General features: G+C 37.7%; 1 protein-coding gene and 1 long non-coding RNA gene across 2 annotated transcripts; one reads left to right on the top strand and one right to left on the bottom strand.

Annotated features, from left to right (window-relative positions):
* Nucleotides 1-1,121: 1,121 nt before the first annotated feature.
* Nucleotides 1,122-18,151, top strand: aqp9b (aquaporin 9b). Its single transcript, XM_042492825.2, has 6 exons — nucleotides 1,122-1,314; nucleotides 2,108-2,234; nucleotides 7,328-7,465; nucleotides 7,652-7,770; nucleotides 8,843-9,060; nucleotides 16,261-18,151. The coding sequence occupies exons 1-6, from the start codon at nucleotides 1,213-1,215 to the stop codon at nucleotides 16,421-16,423; spliced, it is 867 nt and encodes a 288-aa protein (XP_042348759.1). The 5' UTR covers nucleotides 1,122-1,212; the 3' UTR covers nucleotides 16,424-18,151.
* Nucleotides 10,532-16,264, bottom strand: LOC148190414 (uncharacterized). Its single transcript, XR_015776651.1, has 3 exons — nucleotides 15,981-16,264; nucleotides 15,210-15,270; nucleotides 10,532-11,370 (listed from the first exon to the last, which is right to left on the bottom strand). It is a non-coding gene; the product is annotated as an uncharacterized LOC148190414 (long non-coding RNA).
* Nucleotides 18,152-18,997: the final 846 nt, after the last annotated feature.

Below are 18,997 nucleotides of genomic sequence, written 5' to 3'. Positions count from 1 at the left end.
TGGGACTTTGAAACAAACAATGCCGGCCGATTCATACAGGCAAAATGAAAGGTTTTTGCGTTTTTATTTTCTCGAATATATTTATAATTGGTTTTTTTAAAATATATATATTTTCAGTGTTTTAAATGCCAAAGCGATGCAAATAGGGTATATATACATAATTTCAAACTGATAAATGTATCACCAGCTCACATTAACAAGCAATGATCTGAATTAAGACAATTATATTTGCATGTTTAAAACAGTATAAGGGCTCAAGAACCTATGATGCATTAAACTGAATATTATCGACATGATGCTATGATAGAAATATTAATTTAGACTTGTTGTTATAAAATAAACCTTTAGTTGACCTGAAAGTCTTTCACACTAAAAAAATAAATAGCCATGGGCTAGATTTTAAAACGTCTTCACCATCATAAATTGTTTGTCCAACCTCCGAATTGACTATAAATAAATAAATAAATAAATAAATAAATAATCTTACCGATAGGCCTGTCATATTTTCATTGGGGAATAGCTGCCGCACACAGCTTTAAAACTAAATCATATTAACCTTATTTTGTGAATAGAAAGTGACTGTTTATTAATTGAAATGTAATATAATTGTTGGTGGTGCATTTGAGGCTTTCAAGCCATCAATCCTGAGTGAGAGGTGTTTTCCTATAATTCTTATTTATTTACATTTCATAATGGACATCAATGCGTCTGACATTCATCACATGAGTTTAATGATCTACTGAAATGTATTTTAGGACAAATATGTTCAGTCTTATCTTATGACATTTTATCATATCTATAATTGTTTTATTGCCAAAGCAGCCGGTTATTTAGGGATAAGGTCATTTTATAATCGTAAGTATCTCTCTCCAATTTGCAGCCCAATTTACAATTACTTGCGTATCTAAAAAAAAACTTCCAAATGTAGCCTGAATGCAAAGAAAATACAGGTTATTAAAATACTTTAAGCATCTGGTCTGGATGTCAGTGTAATGATCTGAAGCCTATATTTCCAATAAAAAGTAGACCCCTTGTGGTTATACGGGGAAATAGATGCAGAAAGCTTAACGTGCCTGTCAGCCTGCACGGCCTGAGCGCACCGAGTGGGAGGCGGCAACCTGCGCCGACAATCACACAGAGACTCCCTCAGAGTTGTTAGCTGTTTGTTCTGGTCGGAGGAAGACATCAAGGAGCCGCAGGAGAGAGAAAAAAATGGAAAATGAGAGCAAGAGGAAGATGAAGGAGAAATTTGGCCTGAGGCGGGACATCTTTAAGGAGTTCCTGGCGGAATTTCTGGGGATATTTGTCCTGATAGTGAGTACCTCCCTCTGCACCTGTCATCCAGCTTAAACAGACGCTTTAAGCTTTGAACTAGTATGCTAATAAGGTGTCAAACTGGGTCTCCGGGGACTGTGACTGCTGTCTCTCATATGTCTCTATTAACAGATAGTATATTCTGGGAATAACAGACTTTGTCTTTGATGTTCTCAGCTGTAATTTGCTCCTGACAATCAGAACAAGATGTGAATGATGTGAGACTGTTTTTCTTCCTTACAACTCTTCCAGAAGTGCAACATAAAATGTGAATCATTACAATCGCAATAAGTCATTGTCTCCCAGCTATGAGAACATGGAAATAAACAAGGGCTTACATTAATTGTAGCAAATTATCAGGTAACTTTATATTGTTTTTTTTTCTTTTTCCTCATCATTCCTTGAAAGTGTGTCCTGCTTTTCAGTCATCATGAACTCCTTGTCTGGACTGTCCTTGCCTCCACCTGTCACTCCTGAGCTCCACCTGTCACCTCTCTGAGTCCACTTAAATGCCTGTGAGGCCACATCAGAGGAGTGATGCAGCTTCCACAACAGCCCTTTTATCTTTAGCTCTCCTCTCTTGTTTTTGGTCTAAATTACTTCTGCTTTTTACCTAATAAGTGGGCAATTCATTATTTTTTCCGGGCTCCACGTAGGACAAATTGTTTGTGGCAGTTGGAGGCTGTTGGTGGACAAGAGGGCTAGTGTTAATGGAGGGTATAATTGGAATAATTAAAAACAATGAGTCTTTTTACGTCCACCCTTTGTGTTTTTGTTCTTGTCTGTGTCCCAGCTCTTTGGATGTGGTTCAGTGGCCCAGACGGTGCTGAGTAAAGGGGCGCTCGGGGAGCCTTTGACCATCCATGTTGGTTTCACTCTGGGAGTCATGATGGCCGTCTACATGGCAGGGGGAGTGTCAGGTAAAAGCCTTTGTATGGGCACATGCACAACTCATATTCATCACAATACTAAATAATTCACTGTCTCAACTTTTGCAACAAATAACTTTGATTATCATTTTTTTTTCCTGCTGATTAATTGAGTGATTGGCCACAAAAATAACAGAAAATGGTGAAAATTGCCAATTTTCCAAAAAGGTGACATATGTATGTTTGTTTGTTTTTTTTTTGTTGGATCAGCAGTCTAATACCCAAAGATATTCAGTTTCAGTGTTAAAAAAACAGAGCACAGCACACATTCCCACAATTAAAATATCAAAGAGATGTTTGGCAAATTTGCTTGAAAAATAACTTTAACGATTATTAAGGTAGGACTTGAAGATTAATTGTCTAATGATTGACTGTTTAAGTGCATAATTGTGTCATGTCTACATTTTTGCCAAAGTTGCTTTCTCAATAGAGCTGCAACCATTCAATCAATTAGCTGTCAACCATCAAATCAATCATACTTTGATAATCAAATAATTGTTTTGAATAATTCTTAAGAAAAAGTCAAAATTATCTGATTCCAGCTCCATCAATTCTATTTAATTTCATTTTATTTTATTTTTTGGGTTGTTTATTTGCACCTTTATGACAGCAAACTGAATATATTTGGGTGACTGACAAAAAAAGACATTTGTGGATTTCATATTAGGCTTAAGGAAACACTGATCACCATTTTTCACCATTTGCTCACATTTTATAGACTCAATTATAACTGATTAATTGAGAAAATAATCTCTAGCTCAACAGACAATGAAAATAACTGTTAGTTACAGCCTTATTTCTCATTAGCTCAGTAATTTTTCAACCATTTTTTGGAGATCTAACTGAAAAAAGAAGGAAATCATGATTTTTTTTACTTTTCAACCTGTAAATAATCTACGAACTGTCTGGTAACAGGTCGAGGTAGATATGCTGTTTTTGGTCTTGGATGTCTGGCTGTCTCTTTTTTGTTTTACAGTACAACAATAATTGATATTATTGCCTACTGATCTAGATAAAATAATTGCCCATGATGACGTGTGAACCACTGTTATGGACTTGTAGCATCACATAATGGAGAGCACTCAATATATGGTAACCTTTTCTTCTGATCAAGAAAGGAAGAATTACAGATACTAGTGTTTTTATTGGAGAGTAATTATGAGCTCTAATGGGCTGATTTTCGGTGTAAGAGTGGTGTCAGTATGCTTGTTGCGGAGATATTGTGTCCTGATTTCCAAATGGGACTTTTTCGGGTACATTCCACCAGGATTACAGCAAAAGGAGTTCTCTGTGCGTCTCCAGCATTAATAGGGATAGGAGGGCATAGTTGTTAAATGTCACACTGCTTCTCAAGAGTCAGCTATGCTAAAAAGGTGAGTGTCCATTAAACAGCCATCAAGGGATTCTTTATGTCGAAGGTTTTGTCGTGCAAGCTTCATGGACTGTTGTGTGGTCATTTCCATCGCTGCTGGCCAACAAAAATTATCATGGATAGAGTTAGAAGAGTTAGTTTGACATTTTGGGAAATACACCTATGCCTGCTCTTTCATATCTGTCGGTTAAATATAAAGTAACAGCGAGCAGACAGTTAGCTTAGTTTAGCATACATACTGAAACAGGAGGACACAGCTGCTACTACCATACCATCACCTGTGAAACTCATTCACTTTTCAACTCCGAGCCCTCTAGCATTTTCAAGTTGTATTATTGTTGATGCTGCAGTAACAAAGACAAGATAACTAACCATTTTCTCAGAGCCTACCAACTACCACAGTTTCCAAAGTTATATTTCCACTACTAGTGATAGTAGCTGCAAAGAGCTTGCACTGACACTCTTTGGCTACCCATAGCTATAGGGAAACCAAAAGGCTATCCTCTTCCTGTTTTTGGTTGTGCAATGGCTGACACGCTTCCTTTGGTCCATAAGTCAAGCCTTTGTTTTCCTAGGAGAACATATCTGTTGGCAGATATAGGGAATAGATAGGGAATCTAAAAACATATGCTGTCATTATGCTATAACCATACACTGTCCAATCAACATTTACTTCATCATGATAAGGTGAAGCAAAAACGTGCGTATTTTTCCACTTTAAAACCATATGTTTTGCTTGTCCCATCCATACAAAATCTAAAGTGTAAAAACAACAATTACCCATTTTACAGGAGGCTATGTATCGACTATTTCATCATTCTGAGCAGTTGCCAATCAACCAACCAGGATGTTACAGATCCAGGCCAAGCAATTTCATTTTATTTTCATTTTAGGTTTTGTAGAGATTAAATAAACAAGATAAAACATGTTAACCGGTGAGCTCTAAAAAGTGCAGGTACAGAAAGTGGATTTTAATCCATTTGGACAGAGCCAGGCTACCTGTTTCCTCCTGTTTACAGTCTTTGTGCTAAGCTAGGCTAACCAGAGGCTGGATGCAGCTATTTAACATACAGATATCAGAATGGTATCTATCTTCTCATCTGAGTCTCTGCAAGAAAGCAAATAAGTTTACCACCCAAAAGTCAAAAATAGTGCACTATTCCTTTAAAATCTTAAAAAAGTCAATGCCATACCTACTTGTTATGGCATGTTCCTAACTAACCAGTCTTGGGAAGGCACAGATTCTCCTCTATTATGTGTTTTTGTCCATCCGTATTTTGGCGTAACTGACGTATTGTGTATTGGAAGAAATTTGAAATTCATAATTGAGAAATTGGACTTTAATATGAATCGGAAAAATCTTAGCGAAACAGGCTTTTCATCTCTGTCTTGTTTAGGATGGCTGTTGTTGGTCACTCTGACTAGTGCTACACTGTTACTTGCGCTACATGTTTAATGAGAGGAGTTGTAAGGCTTCAGAAGAATCGTAGAAAAGCCTGAGGACAGGGAGGTTAATATATGGAGAGCTTTTGCTGCATGACTGGGCCATTGAGCCCCGGGGTCCACAGCTCAGTGGGAAGCTTCTGTCCAACGACATCTCTGAAGATGATCGTAGGTATTGGACTAATGAGCTTTACTGGGGCATGGGTCTCTGGAGAGGAGGGGGGTAAGGTGTGACAAGCCCGGCTTACTATGCTTCCCTGGCAGGGCGGCCCCATACGAGAAGAAAACACAATTGTTTTCACTTTGTAGTCTCAGATTTTGGATGACAGTGTACCGTAAGTGTGACACATCATGGTCACTCTAATGACCTGCAGTCTACGTGTGCCTTAAGCAGATTCAGGCAGATTATGTCAGATGCAATTCAGACAGGCCGGTCTGGCTGGTTGTCGTGGTCAGTGTTTGTGAACAGAACGGGGAGATTAACAATGGGCGCATGGCTGATACCCCCAGTGGTGTTACCACAGCGAGGTCAAAGCCAAGATCCCGGAGTGTTAAATAAATGACCCCACACTGTCATCACAGCCCAGTAACATTTGGCAGGAATGTGTTCAAACACGCCTCTTAAGGACAATGTAGGAGATAGGAAAACACTCTGACAGCACACAAACCCAGTGCTCTTTGTTTGAAAATATCCTCAAAGTTTTGAATGAATCAGCATCAGAGGGTTTGAACACAAACACTAAACGATCAGACAGCCTGTGTTTGAATCCACTGAACTCAGCTTTGTCATATGGAGGACAAAGTGAAAGAAGTCACACCTCTCAGCAGATGTACAACATTTGATTTAGAGCTTAACAGTTAGCGCATTAACCAATTAGGCCTAATCACCAGACAGAAAAATAATTGGTACCCTTTTATTAATCAATCACCTTTGAGAGGCAAACACCTCCAGTTTTTCATATCAAAGGTTTTAGGTTGTACTACTGCAAAATATGTGAGAAAAAAAGTTGAATAAAGCTGCATGAAATCTAATAATTTGCCTCAAGTTATGTCACTTGTCAATCAGTGTCAGTTGGGGCTAAAGAAAACTGCAGCGTCTGAAATCACTCACCACTCTCTACACTGTCCACTATACAATGAGCTCACCATTGTGTAGTGCAGGTTGTTCTAATGCACCATTCGTACGTGTGTTTATGAAAAATAATGCACCACAATAATCCATGTAATCAGGACAGCTGTGATCATATGACCAATGCACTGACAGGAAGGAAGTAGTATACAGAGCAATAATCTTTATAAGGAGTGAGGCTGTCTTGGTGGATGGGTCAAACAAACACAGGACTTTCCCCCAGGAGACAGGTGCTTGTGTCCCATATGAAACCAAGTTAACCTTGAGTTATTTTTAAGGTACATCATCACCATGTTTCTTTTTCAAAACATAACCTATGTAACTTTTATCTTAAGTATGCAACGTGAGGACACTGGGCGCTAATTTTCGAGCTATCCTACAGGCCATTGTATAACTACAATGTGTGTGTATGTATAACTACATACCATCAGATGGCAGAGGAACAATGTTCTGACGCTGAAGTTTGCACGTTAATTGTGCAACAGCAATGATGTTAACGGCGCAGAGAAAATGAGAAAATGTCTGAATTCTTTTTCTTCCATTTTCCAATGAACTAACTATAACCTCCTCTACAAAGAACTCCCTAGATAATGAGTAGGAAGTAATGAATGAGTGAATGATTGCGGACACAGCCTACAAGTCTCAAGCACTGTCACCACAGAGTTGTATTGTGGGTAATGCAAGTGCCAGAATTTCAGAAGAAAATGGAGTAAAGAAGCTGTATCTCTAAATCTGATGCATCAGCTTTGAAAGCTTTTCATTTTGAGTCCGACAGTGTTGTTGCAGGCCTATGATCAGTTGAATTCTGTTTAAGTCATTTTTCAGCAAAAAATTGAAAACAACTGCTGGTTTCAATGCCAGAACGTGCTGCTTTTCTTTATGTTACGTGAGAATAAAGTGAATATCTTTGGGGTTTGAACCGTTTGCCAGACAGGGCTTTAGGAACTTGTGATGAGCATTTTTCACAATTTTCTGACAAATTATAAGCAAAACCATTTATTGAGAAATGAATTGGCCGATTAATTGATCCTGAAAAGAATCTTCAGTTGCACCCCTTAAATGTTTAAGTCTATTTTTTTCACCTCAATTTGTTGTTGTTGCTACCAGATTTTGCTGACCTTTTTTGTTGCATTATTCCAGGAGCCCACGTCAACCCTGCGGTGTCTCTGGCCATGGTGATCCTGGGGAAGCTTCCTCTGAAGAAGTTCCCCGTGTATGTGTTGGCACAGTTCCTGGGGGCTTTTGTTGGATCCTGTGCTGTCTATGGGTTGTATTATGGTGGGTATCAATGTGTAAATGTCATACCAAAGACCTGTCTTGACAAATATGCTTCTGCAAAGACTGTCCTTATTTTATCTGGATACTGTTTTTATGTCTGATTTATTAGTAATAAAAACACAAATATTAGGGAAGCTTGTTAGTAATAATTGCATAAACAGTTGCTTATCTTTTTCTTTTCCACAGATGCTTTGATGGAATTTACTGATGGAGAATTTGCTGTCACTGGTGTTAACGCCACAGCCAACATATTTGCATCTTATCCTGCAAAACATCTCTCAGTCATAAATGGGTTTGTTGATCAGGTGAGGCATAAGAAATATCTTGGAATTTACATGTAACGTCTCCTGAAAATATACTATGTTACACACATGGATAAAATAACCGGTTTCTACAAGCTGCCTGGTAGCGTGAACATAGAGGATGTTTTTTTTAATCTTGTATCAGCTACTGGCTTTGAAGGGCTTTTGCCCCTTCTCTGTATGGAATTATTGATGTCAGAGGGATTTTCCGGCAGGATTGTCTTTATATGGAAACCACTAGAGCACACAGAGATGGATGTGAGCAATGCATTTAGCGCAGTCATGGATGATAGTAAGCATAAATGGACATGTGAGTTGTTTACTGATGTATGAACAATTTTCCTCTGATGCCGAGAATAACTACCATCTGCTCTGAATGTGTACGAGGCGAGATGCACTCATTAGTTTATGTATTTGTAAAAACAATAAAGGCCTAGTCAGTATTTTTTTTGATTATATAAATATGGGTCACATTTACGTTTATTACAGTTGAATGTGTTTGTGATGAAAACTTAGTTTTAATCGATAATTTAAAATAAATAAATAAATAGAAAACAATGATTTATGGCAGCATTTACAGGCATTTCTGACGTGAACAAAGCAGCTACACCGTCTTAAATATTATTATTTCACTTTCAGTTGTTATGTTGAGTTATGACAAGACTTGTCACTGAATTTGGAAGTCATTACAAGTGAATGGAGATATCTGGTAATTGGTATTTGGATCATTTAAACGGTAAAAATGGAATCTATAAAATGAAACAAAACAAATATTTTCAAAAAATACATAAAAAATCTACAGCCATATGGGGCTCTATAGTAAAGCTGTATTATACAGACTGAAACCAGGCGAAAGGGGAAGCCCCATAATAAGCTTAGACAAAATAACAGAGGGAAGAGGTCACCACATGACATAACTAAATAACAACAACAAAAACAACAACAAATTCAGTAAGTTATGTTCCCTTACCATTATATTATAGGTTTTCTTGCTTCATTTAGAACTGTATGTATTGGTGTAGTCTTGAAAATGTAACTGATGTTACACTGATTGTCTGATGCTTTCCTTTTCAAGGTGATTGCAACAGGCATGCTCATCCTGTGCATCCTGGCCATCACTGACAGGAAGAACATCGGTGCTCCGAAGGGCATGGAGCCTCTGTGCATCGGTCTGATCATACTGGCCATCGGCGTGTCCATGGGGCTGAACTGCGGTTATCCAATCAACCCTGCGCGAGACCTCGGCCCACGGTTCTTCACAGCGGTGGCCGGGTGGGGGATGGATGTATTCAGGTAATTTTACACATAAGGAAACAAATGACAGGCAGTGTTGGGGAGTAGCAAACTACTTTTAATTGAATAGTTTAATTACACTTTGCAGTAGTTTGCTGGTTATTCGACTACAATCAAATTTACATAGTGATTAGGTTACTTTTTTTTTGGCATTTTTTGTGCAACTACTGAAATTACAAACAATTGTGGGCCATAAAAGGTAAGAAGAGATTTTTTTTATTTTACCATTTCTTCTCTCCTGTAATTGAATGTCCTTATGTTCACATATAGTCAGACGTATTGATTATTGCTATTTATTAACAAATATTCAGAGACATCAGACTTGGCTTACAGAGTTAACCTGCTTGATGCAACACCCCTACCTGGACTTTCTAAAAAGGCAGGCGTCTGACTGATGGACACTGTAAATGACATTCCTGCACTTCCCAACAAATAAAGGGGTATTTTACTTTTTCTATTTTAATCTTTTGGTTTGTTTCCATGGGTCTGAACTGTGGCTATCCAGACAACTCAGTAGGAGAACAAGTGGGCACTTGTTTTTGCTATAAACTTAATGGAGCAGCATTGTTTTTGCTGTTATGTGCATTTTTTGTATCATATTTTAATATCCCATGCATATTGCCATACTATTTTTTTTTTACAAAGTAGTTTGAACTGCTTTTTCTAGATTTATGTGTAGTAAGTGTAGCTTTGCTGTAGTTCAACTTCTTCCAGTGTGAAGTCATTTGTAAAGCTTCCCAAACACTGCAAAAAGGTCTCTTTTGTCACCTGTAAAATGTTTGCAAAATGCAAACATGAAAGAGGGGATTTAAAATAGTATAGCAACAGTATAATAATTCTAATAGTCAGAGGGATGTTGGGATTATCATCAGAAAGACAGAAGACAGTTTTGTCGCCTGCCTGAGTGAAGTCCATTATTCACTGCTGCTCTCTCTCACTAGTGCAGCTGAGACATAGTAGTAGTGTTATGTAAGAGACTCTTTTATTCCGCATGAGGAGCAGCGTTTGTAGCTCCATCTCTGCCCTCTTGGCAATCTGAATTAATATTTCAAAGACCATTCATGTATTTCATGCATCCTGAAAAAGGACTGTGGGATTCAAGGGAACAGGGAGAGATTCAATGTACATGAATATGAAATATTCAATGCTTCAGTACTGAGGTGGCAAAGTTTTATGTTCCTCAGGCTCTTCTTCCTTTTAATCTCTCTTTGTTGTCTCATCTAACCAGATATTAAAATATTTACTTTTATTTATAGAGTCATATTTTGCTGAGAGACAACTAGATATGCTCTTTCACCAGCTACCGCAAACTGTGACTGCAAATTAATAAGTCAGAAAGCAATAACATAACACATAGAAGGTGCTACTCTAATGTCAACATGTTTAATTTAGACACTGCCTGCATCTTGCAAACAGGACAGGGGACAAGGTGCATCCCTGACTCACTTTCACTTTGGACTTTGTCAAGAATGCAAACAAAGCTGTCACGCGCCACGCATCAGAATCAGAATGAAAAATACTTTATTGATCCCCGGGGGGAGGGTTGTGGTTCGATACAGTTGCTCTGATCTGATGCCAGCATAGAGAATTATCGCATTATAGAAATAAGTACAAGCACAAGTATATAAAAATATAAATGTAAAAACAGAAATACAGTAATAGTAAACAATTAGTACAATATGTAATTTTTTAGTATGTATAATATGCTGAGTATGTAAGTGTGCAAGAAAAGTAGCACGAATGATGTGAATATATAAATTATAATATGTATATTGTGCTCAGTGTGTAAAGTGTGTTAAATATAAAACTGTGCCTTATGCTACAATACAATGAATAAAATTACTGTAAAACTTTATAAAAATAAACATGTGTGCAATGCTACAGTAAGCAACAGAGATATACATAAGTAAGAACAACAATAACAATATATATAACATATACAATATATGTCACATGTTAAATATGGTCTACTTTCAAAAGTTTGAAGAATATATTGCACATGGATTGCTGTTGTTGAAATATTGCACCAAATATTGAAGTTAAGACAGTGGTATAAAGAATTATTTCACATTCAAAGTATATATATACTAAATGACATACAAACATACACGTAAAGACTTTATAAGCACAGTTGTATGACCTTGTGGAAGTCTGGCAAGGCGAAAATGTTGGTCCACTGTTCTGTGACGTGGACGTAGTAAGTTATTTCCGAAGTCTTCTTTCCAACGTCTTGATTCAAGCTTTAATCATCACTTTGGCAAAGTAGTGTGATCCCTTGGAAAGCTGGAACGCATTACTCTGGTCACCTTTCTACGAGGATGACAACATTGGCTGGTCAGTGACTTGGTCAGTCAGTCGTACTCTTGTACCAGTTCTAAGGATCTTTTTTCCAAAATCTCTGTAACAGTGATGGGGCATGTTAACTGTTGTATCCTGAAATGCCCAAAGCTGTTGGCATATCAGTGGTTAATCTCATCCACCTCTGGCACATTCCCACAGAGGAGCTTTCTAACTATGACCTCTGCCAATGAGATACTGATGGCTCCGAGCTTCCAGATCCTCCCAGGTCAAAGTGTTTCCTGCACTTCTTTCCAACGTCAGTGTCCTCCTTGCTGAGAACAATATCCTCTTTTATGCCGAGATGACAAATGGTTTACAACAATGTGTTTGAGTTTCTCAAAAGATCTCCTCTGTTGCCTCTTGAGGATTTATACTGCAGATTTTACAGACGTACACCCTAAAAACATGCAACATTGTTGGCTTGATGATGAGTCTCTGAGGCCTTATTTCTGAAGCCTTCATTGTCATCGTTTAAAATAGCAAATTCAAAGCTTTTCTTTTGCTCACATGTTGCTTGTGTCTGTTTTGAGTGTGACACTTGCACTGTTTTTGTCTTTGCCCTCAGGGCCCTGCTGATCACTAGCCCTGCCCTGGTCCTTATTGGCCCTTGGTGGCTGTTTTTTTTTCCGGCTAATTCAGCACATAGAAAGTATAAATATAATATAATTTAGTATAAAAATATCACAGTGTAAAACTTCCATGACAAATGTCGGGAGAAAAAAGTCAGCAGTTGTGAAACAGTCATAGTGTGCTATTTCAAAAAAATCAGACTAAAGGACATCTTATAGTATGTAAAAAAGTATGTCACTGTACTATGTCAAAAAAATAAATAAATAAATGAAATGCCATGAAAATGTCAGTTAAAAAAGAAGCCATAGTATACATATATATATATCATAAAAAAAGTCAGTATAGTATGTCTAAATATGTGATGAAAAATCTCACACGAAGAAACGTATACTATGTTGCAAAAAAGTCATGAAAAAGTCAGAGAAAAAAAGTCACAGTACAGTATGCCAAAATACGATGGAAAGGAAGCCATAGTATAGTATGTAAAAAAAATTCACGAAATGTTTTTAAATTGACATTGGAGATGGAGAGGCCTCACGATGAGAGAAATCACTCTGATCAGCTGATTAGCTCAGTGCCCAAGAGGAGAAACAGTAGTGAGGAACACAAACAAGTACAAGTACAGTCAAGAGACTGAAACAAACTGTGTTCAACTGCAGTTTTTTGGCCGAGACACAGGGGACATGAAGCGATGCGAAAGTTTAATTCGTTCACCGCCAGAAGTTCTTTGATGTTGGTTTGGTGTATCTGGGCTTTAAGAGGAGGAGAATTTGTGGCTGTCAAACTACAGACAAAATACTGCTTGGATAAATATAAAAAAACATTAAAGCAGACCTAGAAATACAAGTATTTCTAGAAAAGGAGTTCTTGATTTACCTTGTTTGACTTAACATATAACATAAAAAAGAACTGAGGTCAGTCTAAAGGCCTGCTCTCTAACAGATACTGTTTCTCCGTGTCTCCATAATCCAGATGTAACGATCACCAGATGGCTCATATAACTTTATACATATAAAGTAAGATTGCTTTAATGCATATATAAGCCCTTGGTGCTATCAGGTTCATGTCATGCATAAATTATGTGCTAAATCTGATATAATCTTTTACATTTATGATACAAATAAAGTAGGTTCAAATGCCGTCAGATACACAGGGAGAAACATTTGGCTCCACTTGGCTTCACTTAATGTCCACATGGCGTCAATGTGACCCACTGTCTCCTGGCCTGATCATCTTAGCTGTGGACATAGATTAAAGTCTGTAATCCAGCTGCTTCTCTCTCAAGTTTAGTTCCTGAACGCCTATGGAAGAGAAAGAAGGCCCTGCTCAGACGCTTGTTTACATTCAGGCCTGTGCATCAGCTCTGTTAAGTGAAGCCCTTTCACCTGCAGTAAAGGCTCATAAGAGCCACATTGACCAGCAGGACTCTAATCTCCCTCCGGCTCTGTCTGAGGTCAGCCAGAGTGAGAATGAGGACACATGCAGTGGGTCTAACTCACAGAGCTCCTTAAGACTTTACTCTAATCTGGGATAACTGCGTATAGCTCGTCTCTGCGAGGATGATACCAACATAAACATCCAGACTGGAGAGGCAGTGTAAATTATTTTAGTGTATTTTCAGCAGCAGTATTTATATAAAATTATAGGTAGAGTGGGAGACAGACTTTAAAAGGATGGTCAAAAGTAAAGCAGAGGTCAAGATAACCTGACATTAAGTGTTTCAGAGTCAAACTGGATCCTACACTACCCATGACGCAATTCAAGAGTGTCTGTCGTTTTGACATATCTCAGTAAGAATGATTACAAGCTTTACACCAAGTTGTAATTATGATCGGAAAACTTTTGGGAAAGCTCCGATAGCCAGATGTGTGATCAGTGTGGGCATCTGATGTCATACGATGTCATATGATAAAGAGAAAGCAAGAGGCAGCGGCCAGTTGGCCTATTTTAGCATAAAGAGCAGTGACTCCAGGAAGTTACTGTGATAAGCAGAACAGTAGTCTGCCCAACCAGCAAGGACGTGCACTGGGCTTTGAAGCCATTTGTTATGGTGGTCTAACCGTGGACTTAATACTTCTGGGTTTGTAAAGTGATTGGGCCCCAAAAGATTTTTTCTTATAGACTTACTTCAGTGGCGTAAGTTAGTAACGACAGCTTGTTAGTTATGAAGCACACACACGCACACACTTAGATATGCACATAGAATAAGGCAAATATATAAAGTACCAACCATGTGTTGGATTTTACACAATGTGTTACCTTGGTTTTTGTACTTGTATAGTACAGAGGTCAAAGAGAAAGAGATCAGTAGCGTGGATGGAGCCGTGACAGTCAACGATCACAAACGTGACAACAAGCAGTAGAGAGCAGAGGAGCTGTCCATTTCGCTGTGGCAGAACTTTTCGGGCATTTTGGATTTAAATTTAGATAAATACTTATTTTGAACAAACAAAACAAACAAACACAATAAGATTAAAAAAAAATCAACAAAATGGCAACAACAAAAATGGATGATAACCTATATTAAAAAATGAATAAATGATGATGATGATGATGATTGAAATAAGCAACAAGAAACTGCATCATTTTCAAAAAGGAGTAGGAGGAAGTACACTCTTATTATTCCCTACCCCTTCTCAGCTAACCAGTTAATTAATATGTGAACTTTAACTCTAACACATACACTTGCGTATTTACACACATAGACTTACAGTACAGTAACCTCTCCACTCCTGACAACCACAGTCTCTTATAATAAATAAGAAACACGAGATCTGCAATCCTTATCAACAAACACCATGTCCTGAAAACTGGCCAACTACAGCAGCAAGCACACAGTTTATACACAAATGTACACACACTCAATGAAACAACCGCTCGGCGGCGACTTAACGAAGTATTTTCAAAACAGAGTCACGACAGCCCATCAGATACCCCAAATCCCCTTTAAAAGGCACTCGTACTCACCTAGTTGAACGCTTCTGACAAACGAAAAAAATGTAAATATAACGGTTATCTAATGCGAGAAATAGCCAGCATCTATAAGGCTATTAGTTAGCTTTCCGTAATCATTCACAGGCTGGTTATCCACCGGGAAGAGACATTGAGTGAACAGCAGCCTACATCTAAGCCTACACGATACATGTATGCCTTGTCTTAAAATTAATATCTAACACAATATCCAAACGTCACGATTATTTAGGACAACGTTATCTAGTTTGATGCTAACGTTAGCTTACCTGCTACACGTTTGTTGACACACCTGAGGGCAGCGCGAGAGGCTCGTCCGTGGTTTGGCAGCTGTTTGTTTAAAAAGAAAGAAAGAAAAAAATTTAACTTAAGGAGATTTTCTACTTCTAACTTCCTGTTATTTTCTCTCCTGCTATTTCATGAAACCGCTTTTGTGTTTATACGGCCCGACTGCTCGTTTGGTGAGTGTTGACAGATTTTGCGCCTCATCTAGCCGGAAACGTATCGTCTTGTCACGTGATTAAATAGAGACTTGAGATTGGATAACAACATACACTCATTACCCAGCATTCATCATTGTATTTGTATATGATAAAAACACCAAAGAAAATTAGAAAATATTTGATTGAATCGTTTTTAATAGTAGTTAGTAATAGTTTATACAATAAGAATAACCCTATTATTCTGTAACAATTTGATTGATTGATTTTTTTTTTTTTTTTTTTACACCACAATAAAGATAGATTCACAAATTTAAAATATAAATACCAATTCGCATTTTATTAAAATTAAATAGAAAAATGCTTAAGTATGTATGTTTTTTTTGGTGGGGGGCGCTTATATTTCTTTAATGGATAGGAAAGCTTTAGTGTGAAAGGGTAAGAGAGAGAGGGCGACATGCAGCAAAGGGCCGATGCCGGAATCGAACCTACCACCACTGCAGCAAGGATACAACCTCTGTACATGAGGCGCCCACTCTAGACACTGAGCTACATAAGCCAAAAAAATGATTTTTAAACAAAAATGCAAGAGAGGCTCACCATTTGTCAGGTGGGGCCCACTCATGTCAGAGGATCCATCACGGCACAAGACCCAGTGCAGCCGCACTATTCTCGTGCCCCCTGACTCATTTTGAGAAAGAGAGATCTGTAAATCAGTCGGTAGTTTTTTTAGTCAGTTTAACTTGAACACTTGGTGGTGGAGTGCCCCAATAAAGCAAAGGTTGAAGATTTTAATTCATGCAGGATGCTGCATAAATATTAGCAACTGCATTGTTAAATTGTATTTATCATTGTTACTTAATATGTGTCCTCTCTGCAGAGCTGGAGGTTGCTGGTGGTGGATCCCTGTGGCAGGGCCCATGGTGGGCGGAGCAGTTGGAGCAGGTATTTACTTCCTCTTCATTGAGTTGCACCAGCAAGAGCCTGAAAAACAAGAGGAGAACAACGTCCAGGACAAATATGAAATGATAACTATGAGTTAAAATTTACATCAAGGGTTTCAGAGCAAAGTGACTACGCAGCTGATTTTCAACCTCAAGGCAAAAATGTTCAGCTTGATGGAGATGTTTTATACATTTGTACGATAAAAGTCCTGAGAAAATTTACAATTAATGGTTTAATACAACGCATGCATCAAAGAACCCGACAACACAATTTCATAGTCATTTATAAAATATGCATGAATGTTTTATGAAGCCTTTAAAGTCTCCTTTTGAAGAAAGTCTGGCCTATTCATAGGATCCAGGTTTGACCTGTGTGGGGCTCTTTGATATATCAAAATATTAAACTTGCTTGATAAATATATTCTCTTTAGACATAAAGATTTTCTTTTAATTCCATGAAATCATAATCAACGTTGGGAGAGTTTCTTCTGCACAGTAGCTATGCAGTAATCTTTTTTCTAACTGAGATCATGTCCTCTCATTAGAAACATTTGCCAAGTTTCTGTACTTCTGTCATAACAGGGTCATTATGTAGCACTTAGGAACAGTTCATTTATTGTAACGTGTAAATGTCGTAATTTATATCACTTTTAGCCAATGTGTTACATTAATGATGTGTTTGCTGGAGTAACTTTCTTATTCTGTTTCACTTCATCCTTTGCATGCTTGTTTAAAAATGTGTGATTGATTGCTTTGCAGCGTTATAGTTTTTATAACGTTTATGTAGCAAATCCAGCCTTAAATGATTACACTTGTATACTTTTTCACTCATACCCATAATTTTGAGGAGCAAAAAAATGTGTTTTATTGCTGGATTACAGATTTATGTTACTCAATGACGACACCCTGAAAAGCCATAAATCAGCATAAGACATGTAAATGTCTTCTTTCTGCAAAAAAGGTAAAGGAAATGTTTGGTGTTAAATGTAAACTTCGGCAACTGTCACTGAACTGAATTTTAAAAACTTTTCTGAGCGGAGGTAAAATGTTTAATAAAGCACAAAGTTTAGTTTAGATTTTGGTCACAACAAAAAAATATTCCAAAAGGAACAAAACCATTTGAATACATTTACTGATTGTGCTTTTGTAATTGATATTTTTATCCCGTGAGCACAGAAATGTAAATTTGCAAAGACAACGGGTCATGTTTTGGAATAAAATGACTTGTAACCAGCGTGGTAGACCTACGCTAATGTTAATGTGGATATCTGTCAGTTTTACCTGCTTTTGTATGTACACTGACTGTGAGATTATAGTGCACGGCACTGAATGTCGTTTTACAACACCTGTTTGGTAATGGGACAATCACTGAAAGTAAGAGTTTTTTTTCCACGTGTTTGCATTTCTTTTGTGAAAATGTTACAAAAGTCGGAGGCACATACATCAGAGTGATTTTTCCGTCAGGTGAGATAAACATGCAGGGCATCATTTGCTCCTGCTTTTACCTGAACCAGGCTAACACTCATGTCAAATGGAGTGCCCATTATACTTAAAACCCTGTGTGTGGCCTACGTTTGAATCAGAATAATTGCAATATGCTTGAAAAGGTCAAGGTGTTTGCTTCAGTGAGATGGTGTATATATTTTTTGTCTCTCCCTGTCCTACACTTTGATGTCAGTGCTTCGGTCCTGAGTGGCAGCCTGTCAGGATTTAACATCTCAATCTTTTTTTTTTCTAAGTTAGTTTCCTAACATGATTTCATCTGTCCGAATAAGCTGTTTTTATTATTCATTGTACCTTAATGTTGAATAAAGTTTGTTGAAATATTTTGTTTGTTCATACTTTTTTAGATTTTTTTTAAAAGCATAAATAATTAAGAGTATACCAATGGCACAAAAAGCAGTAAGTCCTGCATGTTGGTGCTTTTTATGCACCAGTTTATAGTGGAAATGTCTTTATTGTTATCAAAATAAAAGTCCTCTGCTACTTTAATGTTGTTAACAAATGCATGTTTTAGGTATTGAATACAGACATTTGAAGAAAGGAAGACAGGCCAAAACTGTGTCACTTCCAAAAATGTCCTCTCTCTAAATTGGACTCGAATAGGTCCTCACAAAGGCAGATGTACAAACACACACACACACACACACACACACACACACACACACACACACACACACACAGAGAGCACTCAATCAACCAAGTAAATCAATGCACAATGAATGATCAATACGAATAGTATGTACAGCAGAAAAGCATTAAACTTTAAAAGAAGACAACTGGGAAAGCTTATATAATGTCATGGAGAATTGATGAAGAGTGTATTTTTACGGTTCAGTGGTTTCAGAGCTCTTCCCCTGAGTGCATCCTCTCTTCGGGTTGAATAATAACAGCTTCACATAATAATGGACCACAGCAGCTACTGAACATGAGCCGTTAGCTCATATGAAAGTATTCCTTCAGTTTTTTCTCCCTACCTGAGGAGAAATAGTGTATTTGTGCCCTCACGGCAGCCCTGATTTGTTGTCAGTCTCTGTAGGAGTAATTATGTTTTTGTCTGAACTGGACTGTTACGTGCTGCTGGGTTGTGTTTTCTGTTTTGCTCTCTTCTCTCTGGTGTGTTTCCAGGTGTTGCCCACCTCACCGTGTAAAGTGGTTGACCGCACCTGTGCT

The sequence above is a fragment of the Plectropomus leopardus genome, chromosome 1 (genome assembly GCF_026936395.1).
Source record: "Plectropomus leopardus strain MGB_pleo_1.0 chromosome 1, ASM2693639v1, whole genome shotgun sequence".
Lineage (NCBI taxonomy): Eukaryota > Metazoa > Chordata > Actinopteri > Perciformes > Serranidae > Plectropomus > Plectropomus leopardus.
The sequence above is the reverse complement of the archived record's forward strand: the minus strand, read 5'-3'. Positions and strand labels throughout refer to the sequence as shown.